The sequence below is a fragment of the Macaca mulatta genome, chromosome 1 (genome assembly GCF_049350105.2).
Source record: "Macaca mulatta isolate MMU2019108-1 chromosome 1, T2T-MMU8v2.0, whole genome shotgun sequence".
Taxonomy (NCBI): domain Eukaryota; kingdom Metazoa; phylum Chordata; class Mammalia; order Primates; family Cercopithecidae; genus Macaca; species Macaca mulatta.
In genome coordinates this window covers 220,223,669-220,238,530 of record NC_133406.1, presented here as the reverse complement: position 1 = coordinate 220,238,530, position 14,862 = coordinate 220,223,669, and the positions used below count along the sequence as shown (strand labels likewise).

At 60.3% G+C, this 14,862-nt stretch overlaps 1 protein-coding gene across 22 annotated transcripts; it reads right to left on the bottom strand.

Moving 5' to 3' along the window:
* Positions 1-1,045: 1,045 nt before the first annotated feature.
* On the bottom strand, positions 1,046-14,727 carry SH2D5 (SH2 domain containing 5). 22 transcript variants are annotated; one of them, XM_077995867.1, is made up of 13 exons: positions 14,234-14,529; positions 14,058-14,148; positions 13,313-13,447; positions 12,627-12,690; positions 9,865-9,993; positions 9,429-9,509; positions 8,907-8,981; positions 7,835-7,981; positions 5,702-5,953; positions 5,388-5,556; positions 4,947-5,055; positions 4,068-4,227; positions 1,046-3,311 (listed from the first exon to the last, which is right to left on the bottom strand). In XM_077995867.1, exons 5-13 carry the CDS (start codon positions 9,949-9,951, stop codon positions 3,108-3,110), a joined length of 1,284 nt encoding a protein of 427 aa, XP_077851993.1. In that variant the 5' UTR covers positions 9,952-9,993; positions 12,627-12,690; positions 13,313-13,447; positions 14,058-14,148; positions 14,234-14,529; the 3' UTR covers positions 1,046-3,107.
* Positions 14,728-14,862: the final 135 nt, after the last annotated feature.

The following is a 14,862-nucleotide window of genomic DNA, read 5'->3' as shown; positions in this document are numbered from 1 at the left end:
AGAATCACTTGAACACGGGGGGCAGAGGTTGCAGTTGCAGTGAGTTGAGATTGCACCATTGCACTCCAGCCTGGGCAAAAAGAGCAAAGTTCCATCTCAAAAAAAAAAAACAAAACAAAAACAAAACCAAATCTTTTGGATGGAAGGCTGCCTGGCCTATCCCTCCTGGCTCAGCGCAAGTTCCCCAGCCAGAAGAGCACCTCTGTCACACCTCTGGGCTCTTCCTTGCACTGCAACACTGAGTGTCAGCTCCGTGTCAGGCACCGTGACAGATACTGGGGAGACAACCCTCCTGGCCCATGATCTAGCTGGAGAGACAGACACAGGCAACAAAATCCCACAAACAAAATCCCTTAAATGAAAATGTAATTAAAAACTGAATAATCAGTTCCATGCAACGTATTTTTTTTGAGACAGGGTCTTGCCCTATCACCCAGGCTGGAGTGCAATCATAGCTTGCTGCTGCCTCAACCTCACGGTCCCAAGCGATCCTCCTACCTCAGCCTCCCGAGTGGCTAAGTTTTGTTACCCAGGTTGGTCTCCAATTTCTGGGCTCAAACAATCCTCTCACCTCGGCCTCCCAAAGTGCTGGGATTACAGGCACGAACCACTGCACCCAGCCCATGGAACATATAAAAAAGGAACCTCACTCAGCCCAGGGCATAGGGCAGGCATCTTGAGGTTGACTGGAGCTGAAATATGATGGCTGCGTGGTTAACAAGGTGAAGGGAAGGGAGGAGGTGGAGGATGCCGGTCTGGGCTGTGTGGAGGTCCTGTGGCACATTGCAGAAGCAGAAAGCAAGCCCGGGTTGCCAGTGCAGAAGGACTTGAGTCTTTTTCCTATAGACATATCCACTGAAAGTTACAGCAGAAGAGGAACGTAATTTGATTGAGTCTCCCTGAGCAATTCCTTCTGAGCCCTTGAGGACAGGACCTCTGGTTCACCATTCAGCACCAGCTGAAGGTATGTTTGGCAAAAACGAAATAGGGAAACTGGACAAAAACCTCACCTTTCGAAGGAAAGAAAAGTCTGTAGCAGATCATCTGAAGCAACACATTTTATTTTGTTTCAAATCCATACAGCAAGGAAAGCGGGGCTACCGAGGTGGCGCTGATTGGAACAAAGAGAAAACTGTGGTCTCTGATTAAGACATGGAGTCTGCAAACAGGGGCCAAAAACCTTGCCCTCTTTGTAACATGAGATCAATCAATGCTGGCTGGAGGGATGTTAAAGTGCTTGGTGGAGACTGGTCCCTTCAGTGTGCTAAACATGGCCCTGATAGCTTCTCCACACAGGTAATTCACCAGTAAAACCCATCCCTCACAGAGGAGAGCCTTGGCCCAAGTCTGGACCAATGACCAGGTCTCCTTAACTGCCAATCTCTGGGCTATAATCCTGGGCCCAGGACATCGCTAAACCTCTCTCTCCTTGCCAGGGAAATGTGAGGCTGGGGCCTCCCATAGAGACCAGTGGTTGGTCCAGGAAGGGGATGGCTCCAGCACAGATGGCTGTAAAGCAGAGTCCCAGCTTCCCACTCACACTCAACATAAAGAAGTCCCAAAGGGCAGTTCCTTCTATCTTTTGTGACGGGATAGCTCACTTCACTTGCAAGGAAGTTACAAGGTCCCAAGCCAAGCCCCTGTCCTCGCTGGAGGGTTGGAGGTGGGGAACACGAGGCCTGGGCCTCTGGGAGGCTGGCTTCTCACTCCCCAAGTTTGCCTCCCTTCTTTCTGCTCTGGCGGGGCTGTCCACTTCCTTCCAGGAGTCAGAAATCTGTGACTTTCAAGGCACTGAACAGTTCTGTCCCACTCCCAGATGGGGAGAGGGCAGCCCCCAGGCTCATGACGCGGCTTCTGCTTCAATAAGAGAAGTTCATGCAAAATGAACTTGTTCTGTAACTGAGTTCGGTAGATTCATGTTTGTCAAGTTTGCTTACAAAGAGGGCTAGCTGGGTTTGTCGGTCCCTGGCAGGACCACTGCCTCACACTAGAGTCGCTTCCCTGGGTCTCCCACGGCCCGCTGAGGCCAAGCGCCCCTGGCAGGGCCCACATCAGGTCCACCTTTCGACGGTTCTGCTGTGACTGACCCCATTCCCAGTGGGGCTGGCCTGGTGAGGCAAGGTGGCCCCTGACAGCCACGGTCAGCGCCATGCTAAGGGGAATGTCAGCATCGGACAGCCTCCCTCCCAAGGCAGCCACCAAACCACATGCGGTCGAGTTGGGGAGGGCCCTGGTCACCCCTCTAAGCCTGCAGCTCACTGCTGGCCCCTCCCTATCAAATGGCTAAAGGAGATGAGCTGAGGGTGGGGGTGCCCTGGTGATTCCTAGGGAGAAGGGGTGAGCTGTGCATCCCTTCGGAGAAAGTGGGAGTCACAGCCCTGAGGTTTTGAGTGGAGACAGCATGGAGATTCTTGGCCCTATCTGCTGGTGTGCATCCCTTTCTGCAACAGGAGTCCACCCGTGCGTGAGCGCTGGGCACAGCTCTCTGTCCCTCCTGCCCTCTCTGCACCTTCCCACCCCTCCTTCGCTCTCAGATACATGTGAGAAACAGCCCTGCTCTGTCAGCCCAGATGGGTTCATCCCCAGCCTCCTGCCCACCAGCTCCACAGAGTCATCTCTGCTCCCACAGACACAGTGGCTCACTCCAGGTCTTTGCCCAGAGTGCAAACTCACTCCTGCCTCCCCAAACCCCTCTCATGAGCTTTCTGGAGACTCCCAGTCAGGGCCCCAAGTCCTGGCCTCCTTACGAGAGGGCCGCGACTCCGCGGTGAAGAAGCTCCTGTCCCAGGAGTAAAGTGGAAGCCCAGAAGTCCCAAAGCATCCGAAGCCACCCAGCGGGTCATCCAAAGCCACCCAATGGGTTACCCAAAACCTGCAACTCCACCTGCCCTCCTGGAATCTCAGCAGCCCACATGTTCTGCGAGAAGCCACTGGCGATACCCAACCTCAGGGCTCCCCTCCCACGGACAGTGAGGTGATGGAAGACTGCTCCAAGGGCAGGGTGACTGGATGGAACTGGCGACCAGAGGCGTGCAGGAAGGGCAGAGACACTGCCGGGGCCCAGGAGCCGGGATGAGGCGGGGCCTGTGGGACCCGGGCCCTACCTCTTAGCCCAGGCCCTGCAGCTCTGCCTCGGACTTGGCATGGCTGAGGGGCCGGAGAGTCCGGGGCGGCCTGCCCGGGGGCCCACAGTCCTGCTCCTCGTAGGTGGGGTTCAGGCGGCCCATGTCGAGGGGACAGAAGAGGCTGCGTTCAGTAACCGCGTGGTTCTCCACCAGAGCCTCCAGGCTGGGGAACTCTGCCGGCAGGTGCTAGGGGAGGAAGGGGCTTCAGCTCCAGTCCCCTTCCCCAGGGCTCACGCCAGGCACCAGCCACCTCCTCCCACAGGAACCTGCCCATTTTAGAGAGCAGGGGACGAAGCCCAGAGACTTCACATGTGCTATCGTGGCAAAGCCAAGCACCATTCCCTCTCTCTCTTCCCAGCCTGGGTAGGACTGAGATGTTTAGCTTGGAAGTAAGGGCACACATGTGAAAAACCCCTCCCATCCCTAGAAACTGGGGGGCAGGACAAGACATCACACTGGAGACTCAGAGGTTGTTGAGCTCAGGCAAGCCCCTGCTCTCTCTGAGTCAGTTTCCTCCTCTGCTAATTTGGGCTAGGGTGTGGGAAAGCCAGGATTCCTGTAGAAATGTTACACGTGACTCCAGCTCAAGACTCTTATTAGAGGTACCCTTCGAAGCCCCCTCCGGACAGAAGGGCCCTCAGTGACCAGGCACCTCCCTTCCCCTCCAAGAGCCTTCAGGTCAGAACAGAGTGGAGCCAGCAGAGGTGGGGCCAAGTGGGCCAGCTGTGGGGCGAGGCCAGCAGGGCCAATGAGGAAAGAGCAGGACAATAGAGGCAGGATGGAATTGGACGAGGAGCGACACCAGGGAGAGCCAATGGGAGACAGGGATGGCGGTGAGGCGCATTCAGGACCTCAGCAGTTAGAAACGGGAGGGCACCAAGGACCAGGGATGGAGCCAATGATGCGGCGGGGCCCAGGCCCCTCTGGCCGCTGCACTCTTACCTCCAGGCAGTAGCGGCCCAGGTGATTCCGGAAGACCTGGTGGGGCACCACGCCGCACTGCGTGTGCACGGACAGACACCACTGGCCGCTGGCACCCGGCTCAGGCCACAGCAGGAAAGCCCCAAGCACGTCTCTCCGCAACAGGGCCAGGGCACAGGGCCTAGGGGCACAGAGGGGAGAGGGTAAAGGCTGGACTGCTCTCCTGGGCAATGGTCATGACAACCCCAGCAGCATCAAGGCAGCCTGTGGATTAAATGCCCTTAAACACACAGTGCATTGCCTGGGCTTGGTGGCTTATGCCTGTAATCCCAGCACTTTGGGAGGCCTAGGCAGGAGGATCCCGTGAGCCCGGGAGTTCAAGGCTGCAGTGAGCCATGACCACGCTACTGCACTTCAGCCTGGGTGACGGAATGAGACCCTGTCTCTAAAGTGAAATTTAAAAACAAAACAAAACAAAAAACAGCAAAAACCCAACATGGGGCCTGACTCAAGAGTCAGGCTCAACAGAAAGAAGTTTTTAGAAGCTTAGAAGGTTTCTCCAAGGTCTGTAATTGTTGGCAACGTCAAGACTTTCTCAGGAAAGAGGCTTAAAGAGCTGACGCTTAGGGGCCTCGCCCTGTGCAGGCCAAGTGCTGAGGGCTCTACCCAAATTACCTCATTTGACCCTCTCCACAGCCTTAAGATGAAGCTCCTTTCGTTAACCCCATTTTACATTAGAGAAAATGGAGGCCCAGGGTGGTGAAGTCCCAGGCCTGAGGTCACCGAGGTTGGCAGCGCTCTGCCCGTGCACAGGAGTGTGTGCCTCAGGGGCCTGGGAAACCCGTATTTCTCTGCCCACTCCAAGGGACTGGGCATCGGGCCAGGCCAGGCCTTTCCTACCTGGAGATGCCAGCGAAGGCCCAGATGTTCTCCGTCAGGCTGCCCTCGCTCTCCACCAGGCACGAGTGGCCACCAGGACCCCGGGGCCATGCCTCCCATGCGGTAGGAACTGTGGAGACCATCCAGGAGTCAGAAGGAGAGTGGCCAGGCCCTCCCATTCCCTACGGCTGCAGGCCTCATCACCCATCACCTCTCTGCCCTGCTCAGCAGACACATCCGCACACAGGTCTTCCACCCGCCAGTTTTGGTCCATATGCAGCTGTACGCAGTCCCCTGTGCATAGACCCGGATGCAGGCAAACACACACAATGCACAGGCATCACTTGGAGGTGTGGCCACAGCCTTGCAGGAATGGGCACTCACGCCCATCTCTGGCTGGTCCAGGAGCGCACAGGCACGTGTCCCAGGTACACACAGGGCAGGCATGTTCCCACTACTCACAGGCCTCCCGAGCCGACAGCTGCAGCTGGGTCTCATAGGTGCAGCCGCGGTAGGCCCCCGAGCGGATCACCTTGCTGCGAATGGCCTTCTTGCGCACCAGCGTGGGCGAGCAGTAGGGATTCCCCAGGCGGGCATGGCGGGCGCGGCCTTCCGACTCTGGCAGCTCCTTCTAGGGCACCAAGAGGGGCCCACAGGCAGGCAGACTCAGGTCCAGCCATGTCAGGCCAAGTGAAGCCCCTGCCCCCGACATGCCCCCCAAACCTATACCCAGTTCCCTTGTCCACTGCCCACTCCTTGGCTGGGGTGCTGCGTACCCCACTGCCCACCAGCCCCTCTGCTGGCAGCCGCCGGAAGGAGACCAATGCATGGACGTTCTGAGAGAGTTGATCACAGCCGAAGGGCTCCCGCACCAGGCCCCCAGGGGGGCCCCCAGAGCTGGACAGTGACTTTAGGGGCACCACCCCTGTGGGTCCTGGGCAGGGCTCTGGCAGTGCCCGCTCCTCAGGGTGCTGCAAGAGGTAAGCCAGCTGGAAAGAGCGGCATAGGAGCAGGTGCAGGATCTGGACCTGGGAGGGAGGGAGAGAGGTGGGCTCAGTTGGAGGAGATCTCCGTCTCCCTGGGCCTCAGCCCACTCACCATGGGTGCATGCAGCCCCTTGGCTTCGGAGGCGCTTCCCATTCTTCCTGGGAAAGCTCCTACTTACCCTTCAAAACCTCACCACCATGCAGGCTCCCCTACCAGCTTCCTTTATTTTTTATTTTTTATTTTTTTTTGAGACGGAGTCTCGCTCTGTAGCCCAGGCTGGAGTGCAGTGGCCGGATCTCAGCTCACTGCAAGCTCCGCCTCCCGGGTTCACGCCATTCTCCTGCCTCAGCCTCCCGAGTAGCTGGGACTACAGGCATCCGCCACCTCGCCTGGCTAGTTTTTTGTATTTTTTTTTTTTTTTTGAGACGGAGTCTCGCTGTGTCTCCCAGGCTAGAGTGCAGTGGCGTGATCTCGGCTCACTGCAAGCTCCGCCTCCTGGGTTCACGCCATTCTCCCGCCTCAGCCTCCCAAGTAGCTGAGACTACAGGCGCCCGCCACCACGCCCGGCTAGTTTTTTGTATTTTTAGTAGAGACGGGGTTTCACCATGTTAGCCAGGATAGTCTCGATCTGACCTCGTGATCCACCCGCCTCGGCCTCCCAAAGTGCTGGGATTACAGGCTTGAGCCACCGCGCCCAGCCAGTTTTTTGTATTTTTTAGTAGGGACGGGGTTTCACCATGTTAACCAGGATGGTCTCGATCTCCTGACCTCATGATCCGCCCGTCTCGGCCTCCCAAAGTGCTGGGATTACAGGCTTGAGCCACCGCACCCGGCCTCAGCTTCCTTTATTTATTTAACAAACAGTGAGGACCTTCTGTGGTCCAGGTATCACGCATGGAGCAGAGAATGGAAGCATGAGCTCACGCACTCCTGCCCCCAGGCTTACCACCCCAACCCTGCACGCCACATCAGCACCCCCTTCCAGGAAGGGCCAAAAGCCCAGGCCCTGAAGTCAGAACTTGAGTTCCAATCCTGGCTCTGCCACGTAGGAGCGGCTGTGGGACCCTGGGTAGAGCATGGCACCTCTCTGTGCCTCGGTTTCCTCATCCCCACCTCCCTGTGCCCCTTTGAGTCAGTGAAATGGAGCACAGGAAATTCCCAGCACAGGCCCAGTGCTTGTTGGGAGCAGCGCATCCCACCCGCCACACACACCATCCAGACTCAACGTGTCAGACCCGTGAGCATCAGATCAAGGACCATGACTCAGCCACCTGTCACCCTAGTATCCAGCACAGGGCCTGGATAGACAAGATGACAGCAAATGGTTGCTGGCCAGAACCAAACTCAGAGCCTGTCTGCCAAACGCCTCGCTGCTGAGGCTCTGTTGTTCACGACAGTCAGGCTGGCTTTGACTTTCTGATCCACCTGCCCACCCCGACTGCTCTGGGCCAAGCACTGTCTCAAGACCTGGACCCAGACTCTGCTCTCAAAGAACTCAAGTGCCTGTAATTAGGGCAGACGATGGTAGCGTGCAGTTCATGTCGCAGGACCCCAGAGAGAGGGGCCCTGCAGAGGAGTCAAGGCGGGGTTCAGACATGTGGGCTGAGCCCTGGTGAGTGGAATGTGCCAGGATGAGAAGGGGAGGGGGTGCCAGACAGAATGGCATGAGCGAAGCCCTAGTGGTGTGACTCTCCATTCTCCAAGCACGTGGCCAGGTTCCCGCCCCTGGGCCCTAGGGAATGCTGAGGCCACTGACTTGCTTTGTGGTGTCCTCAGTGGGAAGAGCCACGGAAAGAGGCGAGGTGTGCATGCCTGGAGGGGGATCAGGCTGCCCTGACAAAACCCTCAAGGAACCCGCCCTGATGCCCGGCACACAGTCCCTCCGGCCTCCATGGTGGTCCCCTGCCTCGAGCCCCAGATACCTCTCCTGGCTGGCTGCCCACAAAGAGGTGGCAGAAGAGTTTGCTGGCTGGGCTCCGTGGGTTTCGAGCCACGAAGGCAAACTGGCAGTCGGCAGGGCACCAGGTGGAGTAGAGGATGCGCCTCAGGGCATGCGCCATCAGAAGCACCTGGCGAGGCAGCAGCATGAGGCCCCCATCAGACCCACCAGGCAGCCCCACCCCTGCTCGCCAGCCTGCAGGGGTGAAGAAACCCTCTTTCCTTCCGTCCCGCCCAGTCTCAAGCCCTCATCCTTCACATGGGCCCTGGGGCTCAAGATCGCCACCCCCATGTGATGCTCGGCCTGCCGGGGGCCCAGAGAACGGGAGTGACGGCAGGCACTGGGGTGACACGCCTGGCCCCTGGAGGCAGGTGACTGGGGTGTGAATCCTGGCTCTGCCACTCATTTGTGTGACTCGGGCAGGCGAGGGCAGTCCTCTGAGCGCCTGTGGTGACGCGTCAGGTAGGGAGATACCAGCACCTCTCAACGGGGCTGTTGCTGGGGGTCAGTGGGACCTCATGTGAGTGGCACAGGACCTGACCCCAGGGCCCCGCAATGCCCAGCTCTGGAGACACCAGGTGTGCCTCAGTGGTAGGTGACTGATGCCCGCAGCTGTGAGGTACAGTCTGGCGCGCAGTTAGTGCCCGCCCCACGCTGGCTCAGCAGGAGGACGAGCCGGCAGCAGGGCAGGGAGGAGCAGTGGCCAGGAGCAGCCCTACCGCACCTGGGTGAAGCTGCCCATGGCCCACCAGCCAGGGCGGGGCAGGGAAGCTGCGAAAGCCTCAGTGGGCTGGATGTTCCTGATGCTCAGGCGGGGAGGGGGCCCCGGAGGGATTCTGGAGGCCCAGGGGTGGGAAGCTGTTGCCCGAGCCAGCCCTGGGAGGAGGCCCTTGGTGCAAGTCCACAGGCCCAGAGCAGGTAGGCTGGTGCGCCAGGGGGACCCCAGGGGAAGCAAGGGGGCTGAGCTGAGGCCAGGACCTAGGTGGAGAGCGCATCCTGAGGCTGGAGACACCTGTACCCATCCAGTCCTCACCTGCACCCACAGGGGTTCCTACCTCACCCTCCCCGCTGTAGATCTTGAGACCCTGAAGGTTGAATTTCAGGATGACGGCTCGGCGTCGGGGACAGTCCTAGGTGGAAAATAGTAGTGGGGCCAGGCATCACCTCCCAGACCCTGCCTTGGCCTGCCCAGCCTCAGTACCATCCACCAAAGGCTGGTTAGCCCACTCCACCACCCCTGGCACGGGGTGGGGCCCTGGCTGGTGGAACCCCCTGGCGCTGGGGAAGTGTGGATGGCTCCTGGCAGACGACCCCTAGCTACGGCCACCGCTGGCCAGGCTATGACTGTCACCCACATCTCCATCTGTGGCTTCCAGCTGTGGGGCCCAGGTCGCAGTAGCCCAGGGCATAAGGGATGGGGCCTCTGGGGCCTGGGTGTGTGTCCTGACCAGCCCACCACAAACACTGCCTGTGTCCCACCCCTCTCTAACTGTGGGGAGGGTGGATCTGGTCTCGGGGGTTATCTGGTCTTCAAGGCTGTGACTTTCACTAGGGAAGTGCCCTCCCAGGCCACCCACCTTCAGCGCCCACAGCTGCTGCTGCACCAGCCACACGCTCTCCTGGGTGTCCAGGTCGTCCACAGGGAAGGAGCCCACGTACTGCTCGGTGGTGGGGCGAAGGGAGTAAGTCAGGGAGTCAGGTCCGTGGCTCCTAACCCCATCCTCCAAATTCCCCCCAAACACACATCTGCTCTGCCAGGCAGGCTGTGGACAGACAGAGCTCGATTCTCGGAGCCCAGGCTCTGCTGCTTTCCTGGCAGGTGACCTTGGTCAGGTCACTGAAGCTCTCCGAAGTCCCAGTCCCTCATCAGGACACACACACACACTCCCCAGCCCAAGTCAGGGAAGAGAGAGGTAGAAGTAGGTCCTAGACCCATAGCACTTCCCAACCACCAGCACCTGCTACCTGAGGGCCACCCACCAGAGCACACCTGGACAGGGCGTCCCCACCCACCTGGGCAAACTTGGTGATGCACCTGGGCCGGTGAGGGGCCAGCCCACAGTCAGAGGCCCTGCGGCCCCCAGCCCCCGCCTTCTGCATGGCCCCCGGGGTGCCTGGCTTCCAGCTCCACAGGAGGGGAGGCTGCAAAGGGCAGAGGGGGAAGGGCTGCTTTCGAGGCAGGCAAGCCACAGAGTGCCCCCCACAGGCCATTCATTCACTGGCTTCCTAAGCAGCTGCTATGTGTGCAGCAATGCTGGGCAATGCCCTGGGCACTGGGGAGCCAGCCCCGAAGAAAATGATGACATCTCTGACTGCCCTCAAGGAGCTTCCATTGTTGCTGGGGGGAAAGACATTGAACTAAATAGTAAGGTAGATCACACGTGAGATGCGGATGGAGCGAGGAGGAGAATGGGAAACGTCAGCTTAGAGGCTAGGCTGATTGTTGCTGGGAAGCCCTCACTGAGGAGGGGAGGTTTGGGTCAAGATCTGAAGGGTGTGGCGGTACATGCCCAGGGTCACTCACTCATTCACTCAGCAAGCTCTGAGGATTGTGGTGCTCTGGGCTGGGGCCTCCCCCAGGGGGTGGAAGTCAAGGGATAGACCTGTAACCAGCTTTCACAAAGTGCCCGAGGGAAGGGAGGGCCACCTGAGAGGGCGCCATCAAAGAGAAAGGCAGTGACAGCAGCAGAAACAGAGACTGCAGCAGGTTGGATCCAGTTTGGGATCAGCCTTAGATGCCAGGCTCAGGAATTCAGACCCCACCCTGTGGGCAGTGGGAGCTATAGCAGGTTCTAGGGCAGGAGCTCTGTAATTCATGAAGGTGGCTGGCTATAAGCTGGATGGCCAGAGCTGATGAGGCCAGGGACCTGCTGCAGGTGACCATGCCTCACTCAGCCCAAACGGACCCCAGCCCCTTCCTGAACCCCCCAGTCCCTTGCAGATCACGAAAACCAGAACTCAGCCAGACAGTGCACTGACGCAGACGGGATGTGGGGAAGGAGGACAACTGCCCTGGGGGCTGAGGACCACCCCCTCCAACTGCTCAGCCCAGCCAGGCTCTGGTCTTTCCTGGGACCCCTCTCCCACATCCAGTCGTGGAAGAGGAGTGGACCCCCCTTAGGCGATTGTCCTCAAGGGCAGGGAGCACACTATTTCCCATGGGAGCCCAGGACACAGCTGGTGCTCATTTAATGTGGAATTAACACATCATAGCCCCATGGTTCCAAGAAAGAACGGCTGAATGCCTCTGGCGAGGTCCCCCAGGACTCAGGTCCCTCAGTCTCTGCTGGGACCAATGGGAAAGCCACCTCTGTGTCCCATCCTGGCTGGCTTCTCTCACCAGCCTGCTTGTCATCACTGACTTGGGATCAGAGTCCTGGGTCCAAATCCTGTGTGACTTTGGGCCAGCTGCCTCAACCCTCTGAGCATCCCCTTCCTCATTTGCAAACCTGGGATCATGTGAGAAGTAGATGGGGACAAGAATGGAGGAGCAGGCGCCCAGCCCGACATCAGCCAGGCTTGCATCCAAAGCTCAACAAAGCCTGCTGCTCAGGAGGGAGCTTGGGAGGACAGCGGGGTCTGACCACTTCCGCTTCCCTCCTTGTCCTTGGCCACCCCGACAGGCGCCCACCCAGGGTGGGAGGGCCAGGCTGGGGAGTCCTGCCTGGGGGCTCGGATTCCCGCCACAGAGAGCAGGTATCCAACAGAGCCCTGGGCAGCAAGGACGGGTCTGGGGTGTGCTCTAGCTCAAGGAGGAGGGCTGGGGTGCTTTGGAACTGACTCTGTTAGCACCAAGAGCCCAGGAAGGGACCCTGTTTCTGCCCGCCCATGACCTTTAACCCCAGGCTCAGGCCAGGGTGGAGGTGCCTGCACCGATCCACTTTCAGTGAGCAGCCAGGAGCCAGAAAAAAAACGCTGCACCTGTACCGTCCCCTTGAGTCTTCCTGGCGCCCCCTCCTATCCTGGCTGCCCTCCTGCTTTTCTGGGCTATTGTACCCTGATCATTTTCATGTCATACCTTTCATGTTTAAATAAAGCAAAGTTAGATGTGCAACCCGCACTAAAGCCATGTGACATCATTTCCAGGTAAGGAGGTGGCAGGGCGGGGGGGCTTCCAGTGAAGCCACCTTTCAACTTCATAGTCACATCCTGGGGCCAGGATAGGCCAGGATGGCAGGCAGTGGGGAGGGAGGAGGCAAAGACAACGAAACGCAAAACGCGGAGAAAAGGAGAGGGAAGGTACAGAGGATTAGGGGGTGGCCGGGGACAGAGGCAGGAACAGAGAAGGGCGAGAAAGACAAAGCAAAGGAGAGAAAGGAGAGCTGTGGGGAGGAGAGGGAAGGGTACGTTTCCCATCCTGTCCTGGCGGACCCAGCCCCTCAGGCACCAAGCGTGAGATGGGGAGGAGCCGCGTGGGCATCTCACACTCACACGCGCACATAGCTGTGTCCAGGGCTGCTGTAGCCCCTCCCTCCACACCCAAAGCTGCAGCTTTCGGCATCCCCAGTGTCCCGGCTGTGGGGATGCGGAGGCCAACCACTGGCCCTCTTAGGGGCCCCACCCCACCCACCATCACCTGATCCTTTCCCCATCTCCCTGGTCCTTAGCCTCCGTGGAAACTGGAAGTTCCTCCCTCCTTCCTAAGCCTGAGGAGCACAGTGCGTTCAGCCCAGGCGTGGAGTTGGGGCGGGGGGCTCCGGGGGGACCAGGGAGGGCACGGGACTCACTCTAAGCCTGGAAACAGACCTTACCCATTCCAGGCACAAAACACCCACTTGTCTCTCTGGGGGCAGATCTGCTTTTCCCAGGCTTTCCACTGCAGTCTGGCTGGGCCGGCACCTTCCGAAGGGGACACACTTGGAATGAGGCTGGGGCTGTCCTCAGGTTTTCCAGGTGGCCCTGCTCAGAGGCAGGAGACTGGATGGGCTGACCTGCCTCGTGGGCCAGGCGCAGAAGCCCTCTGGGGCACTGCACCATAGCTGAGTTGGGGAGACCACCAGCCTGCAGACCCTGGGTCAGCAAAGGGTGGCTCAGAGGAGTGAAGTCACTTGGCCATGGTCACACAGCTTAAGTGGGAGAGCAGGGAAGCAAATCCATGTCTCGTGCTGTTTCCTGAGGCCATGGCGGTGCCTTTCTGCTCGGACTCCCCTCCCACAGATAAGCAGGGTGTCCACTGCTGGAGTTTGGTGGGGGTCCCCGCCAGTCCAGGAGGAGGCGAGGCAAGGAAGCCGCCGGCTAGGGAACTAGGTGCTGCCTTCTGGCCGGAGGGTCTACTCCCACTGCCCCAACAAGCGTCCACCTGTCCTGGGCCACAGGGTCGGGAAACCCAAGGCCACCCAGCCAGGGGTCAAGAACCTGGATTGTGGGGTCTAACGTGGTTGGCTGGCGTGACCTTGGGCAAGTCACTTAAGCTCTCAGCCTCCAGGTCCTCAGCTGTAGGGTGGGAATCCCCCAGCACTACCTGTTGGGGTGCTCGTAGCTCTGGTCCTTCTTGGAATGTTTCCGAGGCTGACTGTGTGTCAGGCCCCGCCGCCAGTGGACGAAGGTCCCCGCCCTCTAGGGGCACCCAGCAGGGGGTGGTGGAGGCGGCATGGGGCTAAAGTAATGAGAAGAGAACAGCGGGGTGAGGAGAAGGCGAGGTGCGTGCGTGTGCTGGGGGTGCTGCTTCACGGCCTCTCGAAACAGGCGACACGGGAGCGGGAAGTGCTGTTCCAGGGGTGGGTGCGCCGAGGCTCCTGGGGGGCGGGCGCGGGGGTGCGAAGCGCTCCAGAGTGGGCCGCCGGTCCCGCTGCGCTACCTCGCTCGGGGCGCTACGGGGGACGGCCAGGGGCCCCAGCAGAGTCCCTGGACCCAGGAGCGGGCTGGGCTCTGCTCCAGGGCACGGAGGAGGCTTACGGTGGCAGGGAGGGCAGAAGACGACCGAGCGAGTGACGGGCGCCCCTCACTCCCGAGACCCTCCCGCGCCCGCGTCCGCGTACCAAGCCCCCCGCCCCGGCCCGGCTCCCGGCACTCACTCACCACCTCTCGAGTCAGGTCCCCGCCGCTCCGGCCCGCGACCGCCGCGTCTTCCGCCGCCGCCGCCCGGCGCTCGGGTGCCCGCCCTCCGCCGCCCCCGCCCCCGGCCCCGCGCCGGTCCCCGCGCCCCCACACGTGGCCGCGGGAACCGACCCCCAGATCACCTGGCGGCGGCGAGCCGCCTCACTCACCAATCGGCGCCCTCGGAGCCGCTCCTCTCCGCCGCGCCGCCCAATCAGCGGCCGCGAGGGGCCCTGGCACCGCCCACGCCCGGCGCTGCGCCTGAAAGGGCGGTAGAGGCTGGCCCCGAGCTCCGAAGGCACCTCCTCCCGGGCTGGGGGCGCTGAATCCCCCACGCTTCACTCACGGGTCCCTCCTCCTGGAGAGCCTTTGCCCCTCCCCTCCTGGCTGGCTCCTCCGCGTCTTCCGAGCTGCGGCTACCGCACCGCCTCCTCCGGGAAGCCTTCCATGACCACCACTCACGCTTCACTCTCTGCAGAGCCCTTGTGACTCCCTTGCTCGCCTGTCATCCCTCTCCTCTTACTCGAGGACAAGTGACACTGGACCGGAGTGTCTCCGTCCCCATTGTGTAGGACCGAGCCCGGCTCGGTGGAGGCGCTCAGGGAGGGGTGGTTCGGACCCGGCCTTTGTGAGTGGAGGGTCGTTGCGCATCCTCCTCCTCCTCACTTTCTTCCCGCCCGGACGTTCTCAGCAGGGAACTGACCGATCCTGCCTAGCCCGGGGCCCAGCACCGAGAAGTCTGGGAAGGAACGTTGCTCACCGCACACGGGCCATGGCCCCGTCCTTCGGGCCCTTTAGGTGGGGAATGGGGCGAGCAGCTGCAGCCACGGCACTGGGACCGGGAGCGCTAACGTCCCAGGAGACCGGGCGACGAGCCAAGGCTGCTGTGTATCAAACGTGACATCTGCAGAAACCCCCCCGGAACCTGCCCATGCACCACACCACAGAGAAATCAGGACACAGGGGCTCAGGGCC